Source organism: Pipra filicauda, unplaced genomic scaffold (assembly GCF_003945595.2).
Source record: "Pipra filicauda isolate LSUMZ 115617 unplaced genomic scaffold, ASM394559v2 scaffold192_size1418226_pilon, whole genome shotgun sequence".
Taxonomy (NCBI): Eukaryota; Metazoa; Chordata; class Aves; order Passeriformes; family Pipridae; genus Pipra; species Pipra filicauda.
Genome location: NW_024104301.1, coordinates 723,561 through 738,016, shown reverse-complemented (window position 1 = coordinate 738,016; position 14,456 = coordinate 723,561). Strand labels below are relative to the sequence as shown.

The following is a 14,456-nucleotide window of genomic DNA, read 5'->3' as shown; positions in this document are numbered from 1 at the left end:
AGTGATTTCCATGAGCGCTGCGGGTGCCTGTGGCTGCCCTGTCCCTGCGGGGTCTCCTTGGGCCAGGGGAGCCCTGCAGCCACAGATGTGGTTTGGGAAGGCACCCCTGGAGATGCCTCTAATCCCTCCAGGTCCTTTGGCTTGTACTTAGCAAGGGGTGAGATGAGAGGAGGGCAGGAGGTGTGTGGTGCACGCACAGCCTGGGTCACCCCCAGCGTTGTTCTCCCGCGCTCAGCACGGGCACCCCGGCACCCCATGGAAACACAGACAAGGACTAAAGGGAAACCTCACCAGCACGTGCTGCTTTCAGAGAGACTGAAATGGTTTTGTTCACTGAAAAGCCTGTCCCCAGTTTATTGTCACTTAAATTGAAGTCTGAGACAATAATGAGAGAGAGAGACATCGACTGTGCTCCCTGCAAAATTCCACCTCGCTGGGAGAAATCACCCGGGAGAACAATGCAAAATTTTGGAAGGAGAGCTTAAACCTTTAGTTTCCCGACAGGAAGCTGGTGTGAGTTCAGGGTGCAGGTCCCTCCACGGTGGCATCCGTAGGAAGTGCTGCCCAACACCTCCGTTGATCCGTGCAGTTCACACCCACCTGCAGTCCCAGGCTGGTCCCAAAGTTGGTCTGTGACTCTCGTGGATCCAGGAGGGGAAGGGGCTCATCTTGCAGTTATTTATATTGTATAGAGCAGCTTATTTCTACAAGGAAAAAAAGAAAACCAACATTTTTAAACTTCAACAAATTATACAGTAGTTTCAGTTCCAGTTTTTGTGACCTTTTTCAGGGATCATTTCAGTGCATTTCTGTATAAAATAAAAATTTAAGGAAAAAAAAGGATTTTGAAGTATAAAAAAAAATGCATCCTCTGTACATAGGCAAACTCAAGAATCTTCTCTTCAAACACTGTTTCTTGTAGAAACATGTTGAAATTTTTTTGCTGATTTCTTTGTACTTCAAGAGCATGTAAATAGTTTATTAAAAGTGACTATTGTAATTTGGAGTTCTTTTTAAACAGATTCCAGCTCTAAATCATGTCGAGATGGGGAGGAAGAAGGACTGAGTATAGCAAAGGAGCTGGTGGCATTTACAGCTTGTGTCAAGCTTTGTATAATGTAAATTCTGTATAAATATGAGGGTTTTTTGTCAAATAAATAGATGAAATTAGAAGCATTAAGAAACTGAAGTCAAAAAATTGCCAAGTCAAGGCTTCTTCTTTCCCCTGACCCCTCAGTCTGAAACCTAACGTGCAAAATCTATTTATTTCAAGCGAGGAAATGTGTACAGTCTAATAGACACCCTAAAATGTATTTAAGCAGGTTTGCAACTGGATTTTTTCAGTTTAATATTTGTTTTGTTTTTATGAGTTTCCTCCTTAATTGCCACTGTAGGATTTGTCCAACTGAAAAGAAACACATCGAAACGGACACTCTAAAACAACGGGGCAGTTTTAAAAGTGGAAGAACACCCAGCTCCCAATCCTTGCAGTTTTCTGGTTGTTTTAATTCCCAGCGTGGAAATCAAGAGGCCTCCTTTAAAAGTAAGCAGGTCAAATGATTTGCAATAAATGGAAAAAAAAAAACAACTTATTTTTTTTTTTAAGTTCCTTAAAAAAAAAAAGGCAACAACTCTGCTTTGAAGATTTAGGATTTCTGCTTTTTCTTTCGTTAAGCAAATTTATGACTTTAGGGATGTTTTGTGCATATAGAATCTGTCACCAGTATGTATCTTGTTTTGAAGAAAGTGTTTTTGTTGTGGATGTGTCATGCTGTATATATTTGTTCATATTTTTGTGAATTGAATACTATGTACCATTGTATTATAGTAACTTTTATAAAGCAAACCATAAATATACTGACTTTTCTTACAGAAAAATTATGTTGTGCTTAATATATAGCCAGGGCAGCTTTTTGCTCTTAGACCTGTGTTGGGAATTGTCAGAGCTCAAGGAGGCAGATCCAGAACAAGAACAGTGTGAAGAACTGGTTTTCAGCAAAGTTTACCAAAAATACTAATTCTGGTGAGCAGGAAACGAATTTAGGTGACATTATATTGCATGAAAGAAATATGCAAGTGAGTCAAGTCTATAAACTTAAAGAAAAATGTCCCAGTATTAAAAATCCTTACAAACACAGCCCCCCTGCCAGGAGTCCCAAACACATCTGACCTCAGGGCAGGTGAGGGGTCCCTGCTCCTCCAGCCTCTGCCTTGGATTTGTCTGAGTTCATATCCTTCTTTTATTTATTTATTTATTTATTTAACTTTACGAAGGCAAAAGCCCTTAACCACGAAGCAAGGTGTTAGTGATGCTGTAAGGCTATTGGGGCCAGAGGTTTCTTTCTTTTTAAATCAGTTTATTCAACTTGCAAGGAGTTGGACTTCGATGATCACTGTGGGTCCCTTCCCGCTCAGTGTGATTCTGGGGAATCTGAAATGAGTTCTGCTCCCTTGGGCCAACGGGAGGGGGGAACCGGGGGAGCTGCTGAGCTTTGGCAACAGGGGGTCACAGTGACCTCTCTGAGCTTTACAAAAACAAATACCTGGAGCAGACGAATGGAATGGCTGGTGGGGGAGGAAATGGAAGAGATAGGACAGAGCCTGGGCTGCAGGTGATTTCCCAGCTCAGCTCTTGGACTCCATAGGTGACCACGGTGCTGGAGGGACAGGGCTGCAGGACAGCCCAGCCTCGGGGGGCAGGAGGCAGCAGGACTCAACCTGGAAGGGCATGGATTGGGAAGGTGGAAGGATTCATGTCTGAGGAGCCCATTCTGAGCTGAGGGCTCAGGGTTTGAGCAGCTTCCATGCTGGGAAATGGGGAGCAGCAGGGTTTTGGAGGGAGGATGTGCAACAGTGGGGAGACCTGTGGGCCCTGGAGACCCCGGGATGTTCTTCAGCAGCTCTGGGCTGAGGTTTGTGACTCCTTGGGGAGCACTCGACCTGCAGCCCCAGCTAACGGGGTAGGGGGGCTCCAGCCCCCACACGTGGACTCACCAGGCACTTGGGCTGTGTCAGAAAAGGGTTTTATTGTGTCAGTGAGGGAAGTGCCATGCAAAGGACAGTGACAACACCAAAGTGATGCCCAGAGGGGACTTTGCACAGGCAGCCATGATCTGAGCCAAGCAAGTGCTGCCAATGCTAGCAATTACTGCTTGAAACACGGGATAAACCCCAACCCTTCATTAATTTGGGAATTTGCAGGTATTAGAGCAAGTCTGTTGCCTTTGGAAGACTGAAACATGTAAATTAGATTAATTCTCATTCCAGAGTGTTGTAGCTACCCTAAAACTGTTTATTCTCCAAATTTAAGATTTAATCTAAAAGCAATTAAAACAAAATGTTAAAAAAGAGATGCAGAGAAAGCCACATACCTCTGTGCTTTCCCAGCTTCCCGCATAGCTAAAATTAAAACTTTGGATAGACTAAATTTGGGCCCTCCCAGTTATTTCTTCTGTCTCCCTCCATAGCTGAGTGTCTTTGGCACATGCCTTAAATCTGCCCTTTGTTAAGAATTGGATGGTTTGGATCAGATTAAGCTGCTTTTAAAGTCTGTTTACTATTTCCCACGCCCCGGCTCCCAGAAAGCCACTGGAGGGCAGCGCCAGGGCTGGGTCGGGGTCAGTGTTGAGTCCTTTTTCACGTCCAACTTGGCAGTGGCTTCCCTGGGTTTGTGACACTTAAGTCTGGGCTATTTACCAAACCATGAGCTGTTTCCCAGTTTGCTTGGGAATCAGCTCTTTGGGGACGAGGGCAGCACTTCTTGACGCCCTCTACATGCGCTTGGTCTCCCCGTTGGGCTCCAGGATGGTCAGGTTTCCTCTGGCATCTTGATCCATTTCTATTGCTTCAAACAGAGACTTGAAGTTCCCGGCACCGAAGCCCTGTGCAGACAACAGTGTTCCAGACCAGGGGATTTGGAACTGGCTGGGAAAGAGCAGCACTGAGAGCTGGCTCGACATGGGGCTTGATGGCCCTGAGGGCTCTCAGCCAGGATCATCGAGAGATCCTCACACCCACCTGGTGGTTATGCCTCTGGATCACCTCCAGAAACACTGTGGGTCTGTCTTGAACTGGTTTGGTGAAGATCTGGAGCAAGTAGCCTTTCTCATCAAAATCCACCAGGATTTTCAGTTCCTGGAGAAAAGAAGCAGGACAACAGCTCAAAGGCCCAGAGAGGAGCAAGGGGGTGTCTCTGCATCACTCATGTCCCTGCAAAACACTTTGAGGATCCAGTGCAGCCCTGAGCAGACCTTTTCCCTCTTGGGCTGCTCTGACTCACCTCCAGCTTGTCAATGTTCTCCTTCACTTTGATTTTGGCAGTTTTGAGCCTCTCCCGCAGCACCTGGTAGTAGCTGGAGGGCACATCCATGAACTGCATGCCCCGCTGCTTCAGGTTGGTGATCTGCAAGGCACAGGACACCCGGCATGGGTCAGTTTGGGAGTGGTTTGTGCCTGGAGGGTGGCCTGGGACAGGCAGTGTTTGGAGCCAGATGTTTTCCCATGATTTTAGGCAACCTCATCATCTCGCTTCAGGCACCGGGAATGTGAGGGTCCAAGGTGCCCTCTCCGGGCAGTGCAGGGAGCTGACCAGCAAGCAAAGATGCTTCATCCCACCTGACCCCCCCCATACCTCTGGGGGCCCTTTGGTCTGGAGAGGAGCCCAGACCCAGTGCTCAGCAGCAGCAGGGCTCGACCCAGATGTGCCCCTGCCCCAGCTGAGGGCAGGTGTTGGGCTCCGGGGGCTCAGCCCATCAGCCCCGGCTGCCCGAGCTCTCACAGGCCCCCCACTGAGGATGGAGATGCCCTTGGGGGCCCTGCAGACCCCGATTGCTTTAAGCTGGAGGGATGGGTGTCTGCCAGCAGCTCACAGCTGTACACAGGCCCCTTTGCATGGACTCACTGGGCAGTTAATCCTGGTTGTAAAACAACCACGGCACAGAGCCTGTTTGCTCTGCCCGTGTCCTCACACCCTGGTGGGGTCACAGTCCACCCCTGCCCTGTGACAGGGCTGTGCCCAGAGGTGCTGGGGCAGGACAGGCTGGGACAGGGGGTTCCTGGGGGCACTCACTGCCGAGATGATGTCAGAGGTGTTCAGGGCGATGTGCTGCACTCCGGCCCCTCCGTAGTAGTCAATATATTCCTACAGGGAAAAGATTTTAATGACATTTTAATGACAGAGCAGCTGCAACTGCAAAGGGATGGGTGTGGGCTCGAAAACATGAAGGCAAAATCAGCTCAAGGGGACCACAAAATGACAGAAAGACACTGTTGATGAGATCAGGGATAAACTGGCTCTGCCTGGTGGCTCCCCCAGGGTTTGGCAGAGCCAGGATTGCTTTCCAGCAACCACCGTAGCACAACAAATCTGCTCCAAATCACTGACCCTTGGTCCCTTTTCCTTCACCAAAGCCCTGCTGGCAGTAGAGGCATCCAGATGGATCAAACACCAGCATCTGCTCACCTGAATCTGGGATTTCTTCTTGCCTGGTGCTGGCTCGTTAATGGGCATCTTAATGGTCTCCTCGTAGTTGGTGACCACGATGGAGCGCAGGGCACTGAACTCGGTGTGCAGCTGCTTGTCATCCACCGACCAGAAGCGGTGGAAGAGCAGGTTCTTCTGGTACCTGCCCAGGCCACAAAGGGCACAATCAACCCTCGTCCTGTCCCCACACTAACAAAGCTCTCTCTGGCTTAATTAGCCTCAGCCACCACCATGGAAGTGGTGAGAGCAGCAGAGCGGTGCTGTTGCTCCATCCCACCTCCCACCAGACCTCCCCATTCTTACCAGTCTGCCACTGGGACCATCTCGAGGTCAGGCTGGTTCCCCACGACATGGTCAACAAAGCTGAGCTTGGCACTCGGTCTGTGGGGGGAAGCCAAGGGGGGTCTCAGCCGAGCTCAGGGGCACCCCACAGCATGAAGGGCTCCAGGGCAAGGCGGTGGGGACCTGTCCAGCTCCTCAATGGGATATCCATCCCACCAGCACGTGGTGACAAAGAGCCAGCCAGGACCCTCTAGAAAGTACTCACAACTTGGGCAGCAGGGGGTCCTTAAAGAGGGGCGGGTGATACCCGGGTAGGAACAGGCCCTTGTAGTTGAGCTTTTCTATCAAGGTGTGGGTGGTGTCACCGTACTGCGAGAGGGAAAAGCAATTGTGTGGTGGCCTTGTTTATTTTGAGACCTCTCAGGTTCAGCCTGCTCCATGGGCCTCACTCTTCCCTGCCACTTACCGTCTGGATCACCGCAAACTTCACCTTCCCAAATTTGTCCTGCTCCACCCAGGGCTCCTTCACCACCACAGCTCCGCGCTCCTTGGCTTTCTGGACAGGAGAGAGACCCACTCCTGCCACAGCTCCCCTGCGCTGGGGGGAGACATCCCCAGGCCCTTCCCTGCCTCCCCCCTCCATTTCAGGGGGCTGTGCAGGAGGGAGTGGAGGGGCTGCCTACCTGCACGATGAAGTCACAGTCCTCCACTTCGAAGGCGATGTCCTTCACCCCATCGCCGTGTTTCACCAGGTGCTCCCCCATCTCTGCCCGGAGCAAGAGCAGCCGTGGGTGAGCAGAGCTGCTTTGCTTCCCCCTCGGCCACTTCCCACTCCATCCCCCCCAGGACACCTACCCTCATTCCCTGGGTTGAGAGCGGAGGAGAGAACAAAGATGATCTGGTGAGGAAGAGGAGGAGAGGTGAGGGTGGAGCTGCAGCGGTGGGGCTGCAGCCCCAGCCTGGGGCTGAGGCATTGCAGGTGATGGGTTTCATGGTGCAGACAGGGTTTGGCAGCACCCACCACCACCTCATCTTCCCCCGTCCTGACAGTGGCACCTTTGCCAGGTGTACCAGCCCCCTTACCTTGTCCTGCTTGATGACATGTGACACCACCTCCCTGCTGCCGGTCTCCAGCCCCCGGTATGCCAGCTCCTCGAACCCCAGCTTGTTGCAGTAGTAGGATGCAGCCTGTGGGCAGGTGAGAGCCACCCCGGGTGAAGCTGTGGCACTGGTGGTCCCCAGTTCCCACAGGGCATCTCCCGGTTCCCACAGGGCTCCTCCTGCTTCCTACAGGGCTCCCCATGGCCAGGGCAGTGCCAACAGCCCATGGGGAATGGCAACTGCAGCGTGTGCAAGTCACACACATGCAAGTCACACGTGTGCACGTGTGTGGGGGGTGTGTGTGTCTGTGTGCAGGAGCAGCCCAGCTTCTCTGCCTCCCTCCAGCAACCCAAGGGGAACAAGCTGAGGCAAGAAAGGGCCCACATTGAGGAAAAAACCCAAATTCAGGGGGAAGTGCTGCCTCCAGAGCCTCTTGTACCCAAGGCCTAACCTAACCCAACTGAGAGCCACCACCACTCACGAAACATTTCTGCTCATCTCCTGTTCTGCAAGGTTGGGTGAAATGCAGTTCAGGTTTGAAGCAGAGGGATTTTTAACTCCCCACAAGGCCGAACAACTCTGTGGGCTCTGGTGCCCACAGCCCGAGCCCGGCTAAGTGTGCTGGTTTGCACACCCCAGGTCCTGCCCCGCACACCCCCGGCAGCCGCCCCTTGCCTTGCGCAAGGGCCACCAAGGCCACGAGCCCCGGGGGACAGGCACTGAGCCAGGGACGGGCTTCGGGACTGCGGCACATCCCTGGCCCGAGGGGCTGCTGGGACGAACCGCCCCCCCTACAGCCAATGCCCGGAGCGCCCGCCCCGTCCCGGCGGGGCAGGTGCCCGCGGCCACACGTGCCTGGCAGCCACCACCTCTCACCTGCTTGGCATTGCCGACCCAGAAGGTGATGGAGTGGAAATGGATGAAGCGGCCTCGTGCGGGCTAAGAGGAAGGGAAAACAGGGCTGGGAGCTGCTGCTGCTGCTGCTGCTGCCCCCCCTCCCGCAGCACTGCCTGGCTCCAGGGCAGGGAGAAGTGGCAACTGTGACCCTGCAAATGTGTCTCCTGCAAATGCATCTGAATTAACTGGGTGGAACAACCCTGAAACAGCCCTTTTCCAAAGTGCTTTACAATCAAGTCCCGCAGGATTCTGCACTGCAGGTTAGAAGGTACAAAGCCCTGGCTCACCTGGAGCTACAGCCATGGTCCCGGTTCTCCCAGTGCTCCCCACAATTGGCCACCCCAGTGGGCTGCCCATCCGTGAACCCCAGTGTGTCAAAGATTATTTCTGTACCAAAAGCTCTTAAACAACCAACAGTGCCAGGACAGATTCCCCTTAGCTCTGCCCCCCACCGCCACCCAGCCACAATGGGCACGGGTGGTTGGAAGCACTAAAGAAGAAAAAGGCAATGAAAAGATGCAGCATTTGGAAATAAACGTTGCATGAAATGAGGATTCTGCTTAAGCTTCGATCTGACCCATCATCTCCCATTTGTCACTCTCCTCCCAAACCAGAAGGAAACAAAAAAAAATTCAATTTTTAATACTAATTTACAATGAGGAGCTTGTGAGGCCCAGCCAGAACAGTTTTACTTCTGATTTTACCAGGTAATCAAGGAGTAAGGAATGGGTATTATCTGCACTAACACATCAGGCAGTGGGGCAGGACAGGGGCACGATTCAGCTCTTACCTTTTCTCCCTTGTCTGTGTAAGACGTCTGAAAGAGAATCAGAAAAGAGAGACGTTAACAGGTCATGTACTGCAGCCCCTGTGGAGCTGAATCCAAAGGTCGGGAGTGAGGAGCAGTTCTGCTGCACCACTTCCAGCACAGTCACTAACAAGTCCCAATTCAAGCAGAAATTAAAGCTCCTAAGACCTTCCACACCACGGAGCCCTGAATGTTTAATTGAATCCCCATCTGCTGCCCCCTCACCATTTTTGTGACCTGGCAATGTGGCAGCAGCAGAGAGAGCCCGAGTCCGGAAGGGCATTTAATATACTGGGGGACGGGGGAGGCTCCTCCTCTGCTCCACCTTCTCCCACCACCAACCCAGGGATGTGTTTGGTTTGGGCTGGGAACTGCCAGCACCGTCCGGGGGGTGGTGGGTGACACACTGGGGCCATGCCACAGGGTCCTGTGCGACCCTGGCTGTGGAGGGGGTGTGTGTGCAGGGGTGTGTGTGTGCAGGGGTGTGGGTGTGGGTGTGCAGGGGTGTAGGTGTGCAGGGGTGTGGGTGTGCAGGGGGGTGGGTGTGGGTGTGCAGGGGGGTGGGTGTGCAGCACGTGAGGCTCTGCTGACCCCACAGCCAAACCTCTTGCCCCCGTGGGTGCTGGGCCACGGTGGGTGATGCAACCACAGCAGCACATCCCCCTGCCCCCCCCACTGCCCCTAGGGACACTCACCCCATCATGGGGATGTGTCATCCTGGCCAACGTTGAACCAGGACAGCCTGCAGAGTCCAGTTGTGTGTGTGGTGCCTGGGCACAGGGGCATGTGGTGCCACTTTCATCTCCAGCGAGCCCAGCGCTGCCGGAGGCCCCAAACCATGGGAGCAGCAGGAGGAGGGGACACAAGGTGGCCCTGCCAGGGGAGACACCAGTGTACTAACACCCCACAGCTGGAAGTGGTAGCAAGTCAGGCCACTAGCAGGGCCAGGGGGGATGAGCATGGGGGACTTCGGTGGGTGCCAGTGGCATGGAGGACAGGTGGAGAGGTTTAGTGGGGCTGTCCCGTGCTGCCACTCTCCCTGGGGGACATGGATGCTGTGCACCCCCCAGGCACGTGTGCACTGGCTGGAGAGGGGCCAGCAGCAGGAACAGGGTCACTATAGGCAACAGCACAGCTGTGCCACTCCACCAGAGTCACCACGACCAGAGCTGTGTAACCCAGTGGCAGTGACACTGCTGTGTCACCAGATGACACCATCACAGCTGTGCCACTCTGTGTTATTGCCACTGCTGTGTCACTCGTGGCACCACCACAGCTGTGTAACCCTATGGCAGTGCCACTGCTGTGTCACCCATGGCACAATCAGAGCTGTGTGACCCAATGAGAGTGACACTGCTGTGCCACCACATGTCACCATCAGAGTTGTGTAATCCAAGTGACACCGGTACCGCTGTGCCACCCCACATCACCACCACAGCTCTGTAACCCTATGGCAGTGACACTGCTGTGCCACCACATGTCACCATCAGAGCTGTTAAGTGGCAGTGACACTCTTGTGCCATTCCCCGTCACCACCACCACTGTGCCACCACATGCCACCATCAGAGCTGTTTTACTCAGTGACACTGCTGTGCCACCCCATGTCACCACCAGAGCTGTGTAAGTGGCAGTGACACTGCTGTGCCATGCCATGTCACCACCCCTGCTCTGTAACCCAGTGACGGTGACACCGCTGTCCCACCCCGCGCTGTCCCCACCGCGGTGCCACGCCGCGCTGTCCCCACCGCGGTGCCACGCCCTCCCGGTCCCTCTGGCCCCGCCCCCGGCGCTCTGGCCCCGCCCCAGCCCATCTGGCCCCGCCCCGGTCCCTCCGGCCCCGCCCCCGGCGCTCCCGCCCCGCCCCCCCGTGGTCCGTCCCGGCCGCCGTCGCTGCGGGTCCCGCCCGTCGCGCCCGTCCCGGCCATGGCGGAGCCCGGCGGGGGCCGCCCCGTCACCGTCAGCGACGTGCAGCAGCTGGTGCGCAGGAAGGACGAGATCGAGGCGCAGATCAAGGCCTGCTACGAGCTGCTGGAGGGGGTCGGTGCCGGGGGCGCGGCGGGACGGGGGGGGCGCGGGGCCGGGCAGCGCTCCCGGCCCCATCCCAACCCCATCCCGACTCCATCCCAACCTTCTCTTCCCTCGCAGCAAAAGGGCGTCGGGATGCACGAGCCGCTGGTGGACGCCGAGGGCTTCCCCCGCAACGACATCGACCTGTACCAAGTGCGCACCGCGCGGCACAACATCATCTGTGAGCGGGGAACGGCGCGGGGGGCCCTTCCCGGGGCTGGGATGAGCCGGGAGCTCGGGATGTGTGCGGGAACCCGGGGTGTGTGCGGGAACCCGGGAGGGCCCCTGCTCTGTGCCGGCCCCTGCGCTGGGTGAACACCCTGGAACGGCGGCGACACCCTTTAATTCTCTCAAACCCCTCCATCTGCAGCCTGTTCCTTGTAATTCCTCAAAATTACCTGCGCTGAGCCTCTTTCCCAGCGGTTCTGCTCAGTGCTCGGAGCTGGCGGATCGGCTGAGTCAGTAAACGCTTTTGTCCACGTGTTGCTGCGGCAGCAGCATCAAAATTCTGCCTGTGCTGTGGAGCCCTTTGGGATCAGTGCAGAACAGCAAAGCTTTTCTGGGGTGTTTGTAGGATAAACTTTGGGTAAGAAACAGCCTGGCGTTTGTTTCGTCCCTATGCCCTGTCTTTGGGGAGGGGTTTTGCTCTCCGTGTGTAACAGTAGGTGACGTGATGGAAAGAGAACTTCAGCTTTCACTGTGTTTTCAGGGATTGTGGCACTCCCGGCCCTGCTGCCCTCATGTGTTTACCAAAATTTGTAGGGTGGTTTTCTCAGCGTCTGATTTTGGCTGATAAACATCTGCCAAGCTGGCAGGAGGCCCCAGCAGATAGACCAGGACCAGCAGAGGTTCTTGCTGAGCTCAGAGACACCCAGAACACGGTTCTGCAGAGGGACTGAGAGGCCTTGGGTGGAACCTGCTCGTGCTCCCTTGTGCTCACGGTGTCACCCACAGGTCTGCAGAACGATCATAAGGCCTTGATGAAGCAGGTGGAGGAGGCTCTGCACCAGCTGCACGCCCGGGAGAAGGAGAAGCAAGCCAGGGATGAGGCAGAGGCCTTGGCAGAGGCCATGAGCCAGAACCAGAGCCTGCCACAGCCCTTTGCCAAAGTGAACGCTGTGACCCCGGGATCCCCTGCCAGTGTCTCGGTAGGTTGGGGACAGCTCCTGGGGGAGGCTTTGTCTGGAGCCAGAGAGAAAACATAGCTGATGGCTTGGTCTGTCTCTTGTTAGTAAGTGGGAATGAGCTGTAGGTTTGATTAGGGTGTCCCCCCTTTGTTTGGTCACACTGGGGTGTCCTGTGCATAGAGCAGTTGCTGTACAGGAACGAGGTGGGTGCTGTCTCAGCTGTATCTTGGCACCACACAGCTCATCCCACGCCTCACTGACCATTCTAGCCTTGGTATTTTTTTCCCATAAAATAGGACAGAGGAATGAGTACTTCCCTCCTCCTATGGACATGGAGAGGGTGTGATGTAGTTCAGCTGCCTGAGTGGTAAGAAGGGTCATAACACCACTCTGTGCTGGGTGCAGGTCATGCTCCTGTGTTACTCCCTGTGTTATTACCTGCCTTTGGAGAATGCAGATGCTCATCTCTCTTTCTCTGTCCAGGGACTTCAGGTTGATGACGAGATTGTGGAGTTTGGTTCTGTCAATGCAAACAACTTCCAGAACCTGCAGAACGTTGCCACAGTGGTGCAGCACAGCGAGGGGGTGAGCTCATTTCTGCCGTGACTGCATTCTCTGCCTGGCTCTGTTAGCCACAGCTTTTTCTATGGAACTTGGATCTCTGGAGCTATCATTTCTCTGTCAGAAAGAGTGTCAAGATTCAGTCTGTGCTGTTGTAGCCTTGTTCTCTCACAGCATTGAGCTAATTGCTGATGGATGGGAGAGCTGAGTGGTGTGTGCTCTTGGCTGTGGGCATCGTGTTGTCCCTGCAGCAGCAGCCAGCATTGCTGTGCCACCCTTGTGGACTGGCCAAAGAATCTGCCACAGCCTTAAGTGCTTTATAGTGGAAGTGAGAAATTTCCTGGAGATGTCTCCGCACAAAACACTCTCTTCTTCCAGTTACAGCCATAGGAATAGGAATGGGTGCTGCTGCAGAACAGCTCCCTGGGCTTAATGTTCTGGTGCTTCAGGAAAAGAAGGAAGAAGAGAGCTGACTTGCTGATGGAAAAATGAAATATTTCTTTTAATTTTTATTTTTTTCCTCCCTTTCAGAGACCCCTGAGTGTGACTGTGATCCGTGGTGGCAGGAGGGTGCACGTGGGGTTGACTCCGAAGCGCTGGGCTGGGAAGGGCCTCCTGGGGTGAGCTGATGTTTCACTTCCTAGAGGGGATGAGGCTTTCAGCAACTCAGAACACGTTTCCTGAGCAGGGCCAGCTCTGGGCTCTGCCCTCAGTGTGTCACTGTGCCCTGTGACAGACTGGGAGCTGGAGGTTTTGCACAGGAACACAGGGAGTCAAGTTCCATGGGAGGAAGGTCTCAGGGGCTGGTTTGTCTGGTAGAGGAAACCAATGGAGGAGGGTTGTGGAGGGTCTGATTCGTCCCATGTTGGATCTCTTGTTGGAGAACTGAGATTTTCATGTTTCCTTCTATTCTTTTCTTTTTCAGCTGCAATATCATTCCCCTGCAAAGATGACCATCACTTAGAAAACAATAAAGCTGAAGCTTGTGCCTGCTTTCTGGACTCTGATCTGGTTTGAGAACTTCCCCACGTGTTGTTGCTGTGACCTCTGGTCCCAGAGCCTGAAGGGGTTCTGGCAGAGCAGGGCCTGCCTGCAGTTCAGAATTGCACTGGTTGTCAGTGTAGAGTTGCAAGATGTGGATTCTCACCTCTTCTATGTTGTAGCACTTTAGAATAAGGCCCTAGAGAGACCCAAACCTCTCTTGATATAGGCTCTGAAGAGCTTGAAATGCTCTTATTTGGTGATAATGGAACATTCCCTTTTTCCCCCTCTAAAATTCCTCACTGAATATCTTGTAATACCTGCTAAAAACTTCTAGAGCACTTTTTGATGCCTCTTATAGTAGATGACAGGTAAGAAATACGCAAGGTTGATACTTTATCTTCCCCACATTACCACAATTTTTAAAGTCACTGAACATGCTGGAAAGATTTTTGGAATGCCCAGTTATTTTCAGTCAGTGAGATAAGGAATAGGGGTTATAATTCTACTTTTGTTTACTTTTAGTAGTTCATGTTGTTATGATAAAAGTGCTCCTAATCTGGCTTCTCTCTCTCTTTTTTTAAAACTTTTTTGTATTTATTTGTGGGAGTTGGCTTTGGAGTGTTGTCCTGGTTCCAGCCAGGACAGGGGTTACCTTTTTGTGCCTCCCATTCTCCTCTCCATCCATGGGGAGGGGGGGAGTGAGGGAGTGGTGCTGGGGTGTTTTCAGTGGGAACACTAAATTGGGGAATACCATTCCTAACCCACAACAGGTTTGAGGGGATTTCGGGGATGACTAGTTTGTTTTAAGCTTGTTTCCAGTTGAACTTCAAAATACTCTCCCAAAACAATAAAGCTGAGTGTTGCCTCTCTCCATTCTCGTAGAAGTTATTATTTGGGGCAGAGTTGAGTGGGTTAAATGCAAACCTGCACAGACACAGAGTAAGGACTCCTGACCTTGCAGAGCCCAGGTAAGCTGCACGCCCTGCAATAGTGCTTCATAAACAAGTTTTGGCATAAGTAACATATCACTGGTAAGGAGCAATTTTGTAATGATTAACAGACCAGAAACAGACTGAAAAAGTGGACTATTAGAGGTGAGAACAAAAGCAGCATGTGTGAACAAGCCTGATGCACTGAACACGCTGCC

At 53.2% G+C, this 14,456-nt stretch overlaps 2 protein-coding genes across 4 annotated transcripts; one reads left to right on the top strand and one right to left on the bottom strand.

Moving 5' to 3' along the window:
• Nucleotides 1-3,006: 3,006 nt before the first annotated feature.
• On the bottom strand, nucleotides 3,007-11,103 carry HPD (4-hydroxyphenylpyruvate dioxygenase). Of its 3 annotated transcripts, none has more exons than XM_039380319.1 (14): nucleotides 11,036-11,103; nucleotides 8,553-8,579; nucleotides 7,742-7,804; nucleotides 6,848-6,952; nucleotides 6,620-6,662; nucleotides 6,448-6,530; nucleotides 6,231-6,320; nucleotides 6,030-6,133; nucleotides 5,786-5,863; nucleotides 5,462-5,624; nucleotides 5,069-5,140; nucleotides 4,280-4,402; nucleotides 4,018-4,134; nucleotides 3,007-3,881 (listed from the first exon to the last, which is right to left on the bottom strand). In XM_039380319.1, exons 6-14 carry the CDS (start codon nucleotides 6,526-6,528, stop codon nucleotides 3,771-3,773), a joined length of 939 nt encoding a protein of 312 aa, XP_039236253.1. In that variant the 5' UTR covers nucleotides 6,529-6,530; nucleotides 6,620-6,662; nucleotides 6,848-6,952; nucleotides 7,742-7,804; nucleotides 8,553-8,579; nucleotides 11,036-11,103; the 3' UTR covers nucleotides 3,007-3,770. The 3 variants fall into 3 exon arrangements, with proteins under 3 accessions (XP_039236253.1, XP_039236252.1, XP_027595581.1); XM_039380318.1 differs by lacking the exon at nucleotides 11,036-11,103 and adding an exon at nucleotides 9,266-9,393; XM_027739780.2 differs by lacking the exon at nucleotides 11,036-11,103 and adding an exon at nucleotides 8,796-8,852.
• PSMD9 (proteasome 26S subunit, non-ATPase 9) lies at nucleotides 10,453-14,182 on the top strand. Its single transcript, XM_027739793.2, has 6 exons — nucleotides 10,453-10,607; nucleotides 10,716-10,818; nucleotides 11,592-11,785; nucleotides 12,248-12,349; nucleotides 12,857-12,945; nucleotides 13,251-14,182. The coding sequence occupies exons 1-6, from the start codon at nucleotides 10,494-10,496 to the stop codon at nucleotides 13,276-13,278; spliced, it is 630 nt and encodes a 209-aa protein (XP_027595594.1). The 5' UTR covers nucleotides 10,453-10,493; the 3' UTR covers nucleotides 13,279-14,182.
• The last annotated feature ends 274 nt before the right edge of the window (nucleotides 14,183-14,456 follow it).

Excerpts from the sequence above, each read along its gene's own strand:
- PSMD9 (XM_027739793.2), top strand. The coding sequence starts at position 10,494 with ATGGCGGAGCCCGGCGGGGGCCGCCCCGTCACCGTCAGCGACGTGCAG. Across the intron at positions 11,786-12,247 it reads GATCCCCTGCCAGTGTCTCG|GGACTTCAGGTTGATGACGA; the intron begins GTAGGTTGGGGA and ends TTCTCTGTCCAG. Across the intron at positions 12,946-13,250 it reads GCTGGGAAGGGCCTCCTGGG|CTGCAATATCATTCCCCTGC; the intron begins GTGAGCTGATGT and ends TTTCTTTTTCAG.
- HPD (XM_039380318.1), bottom strand. The coding sequence starts at position 9,286 with ATGACACATCCCCATGATGGG. Across the intron at positions 6,531-6,619 it reads TCTCAACCCAGGGAATGAGG|AGATGGGGGAGCACCTGGTG; the intron begins GTAGGTGTCCTG and ends TGCTCCGGGCAG. Across the intron at positions 5,141-5,461 it reads AGAAGAAATCCCAGATTCAG|GAATATATTGACTACTACGG; the intron begins GTGAGCAGATGC and ends TTTTCCCTGTAG.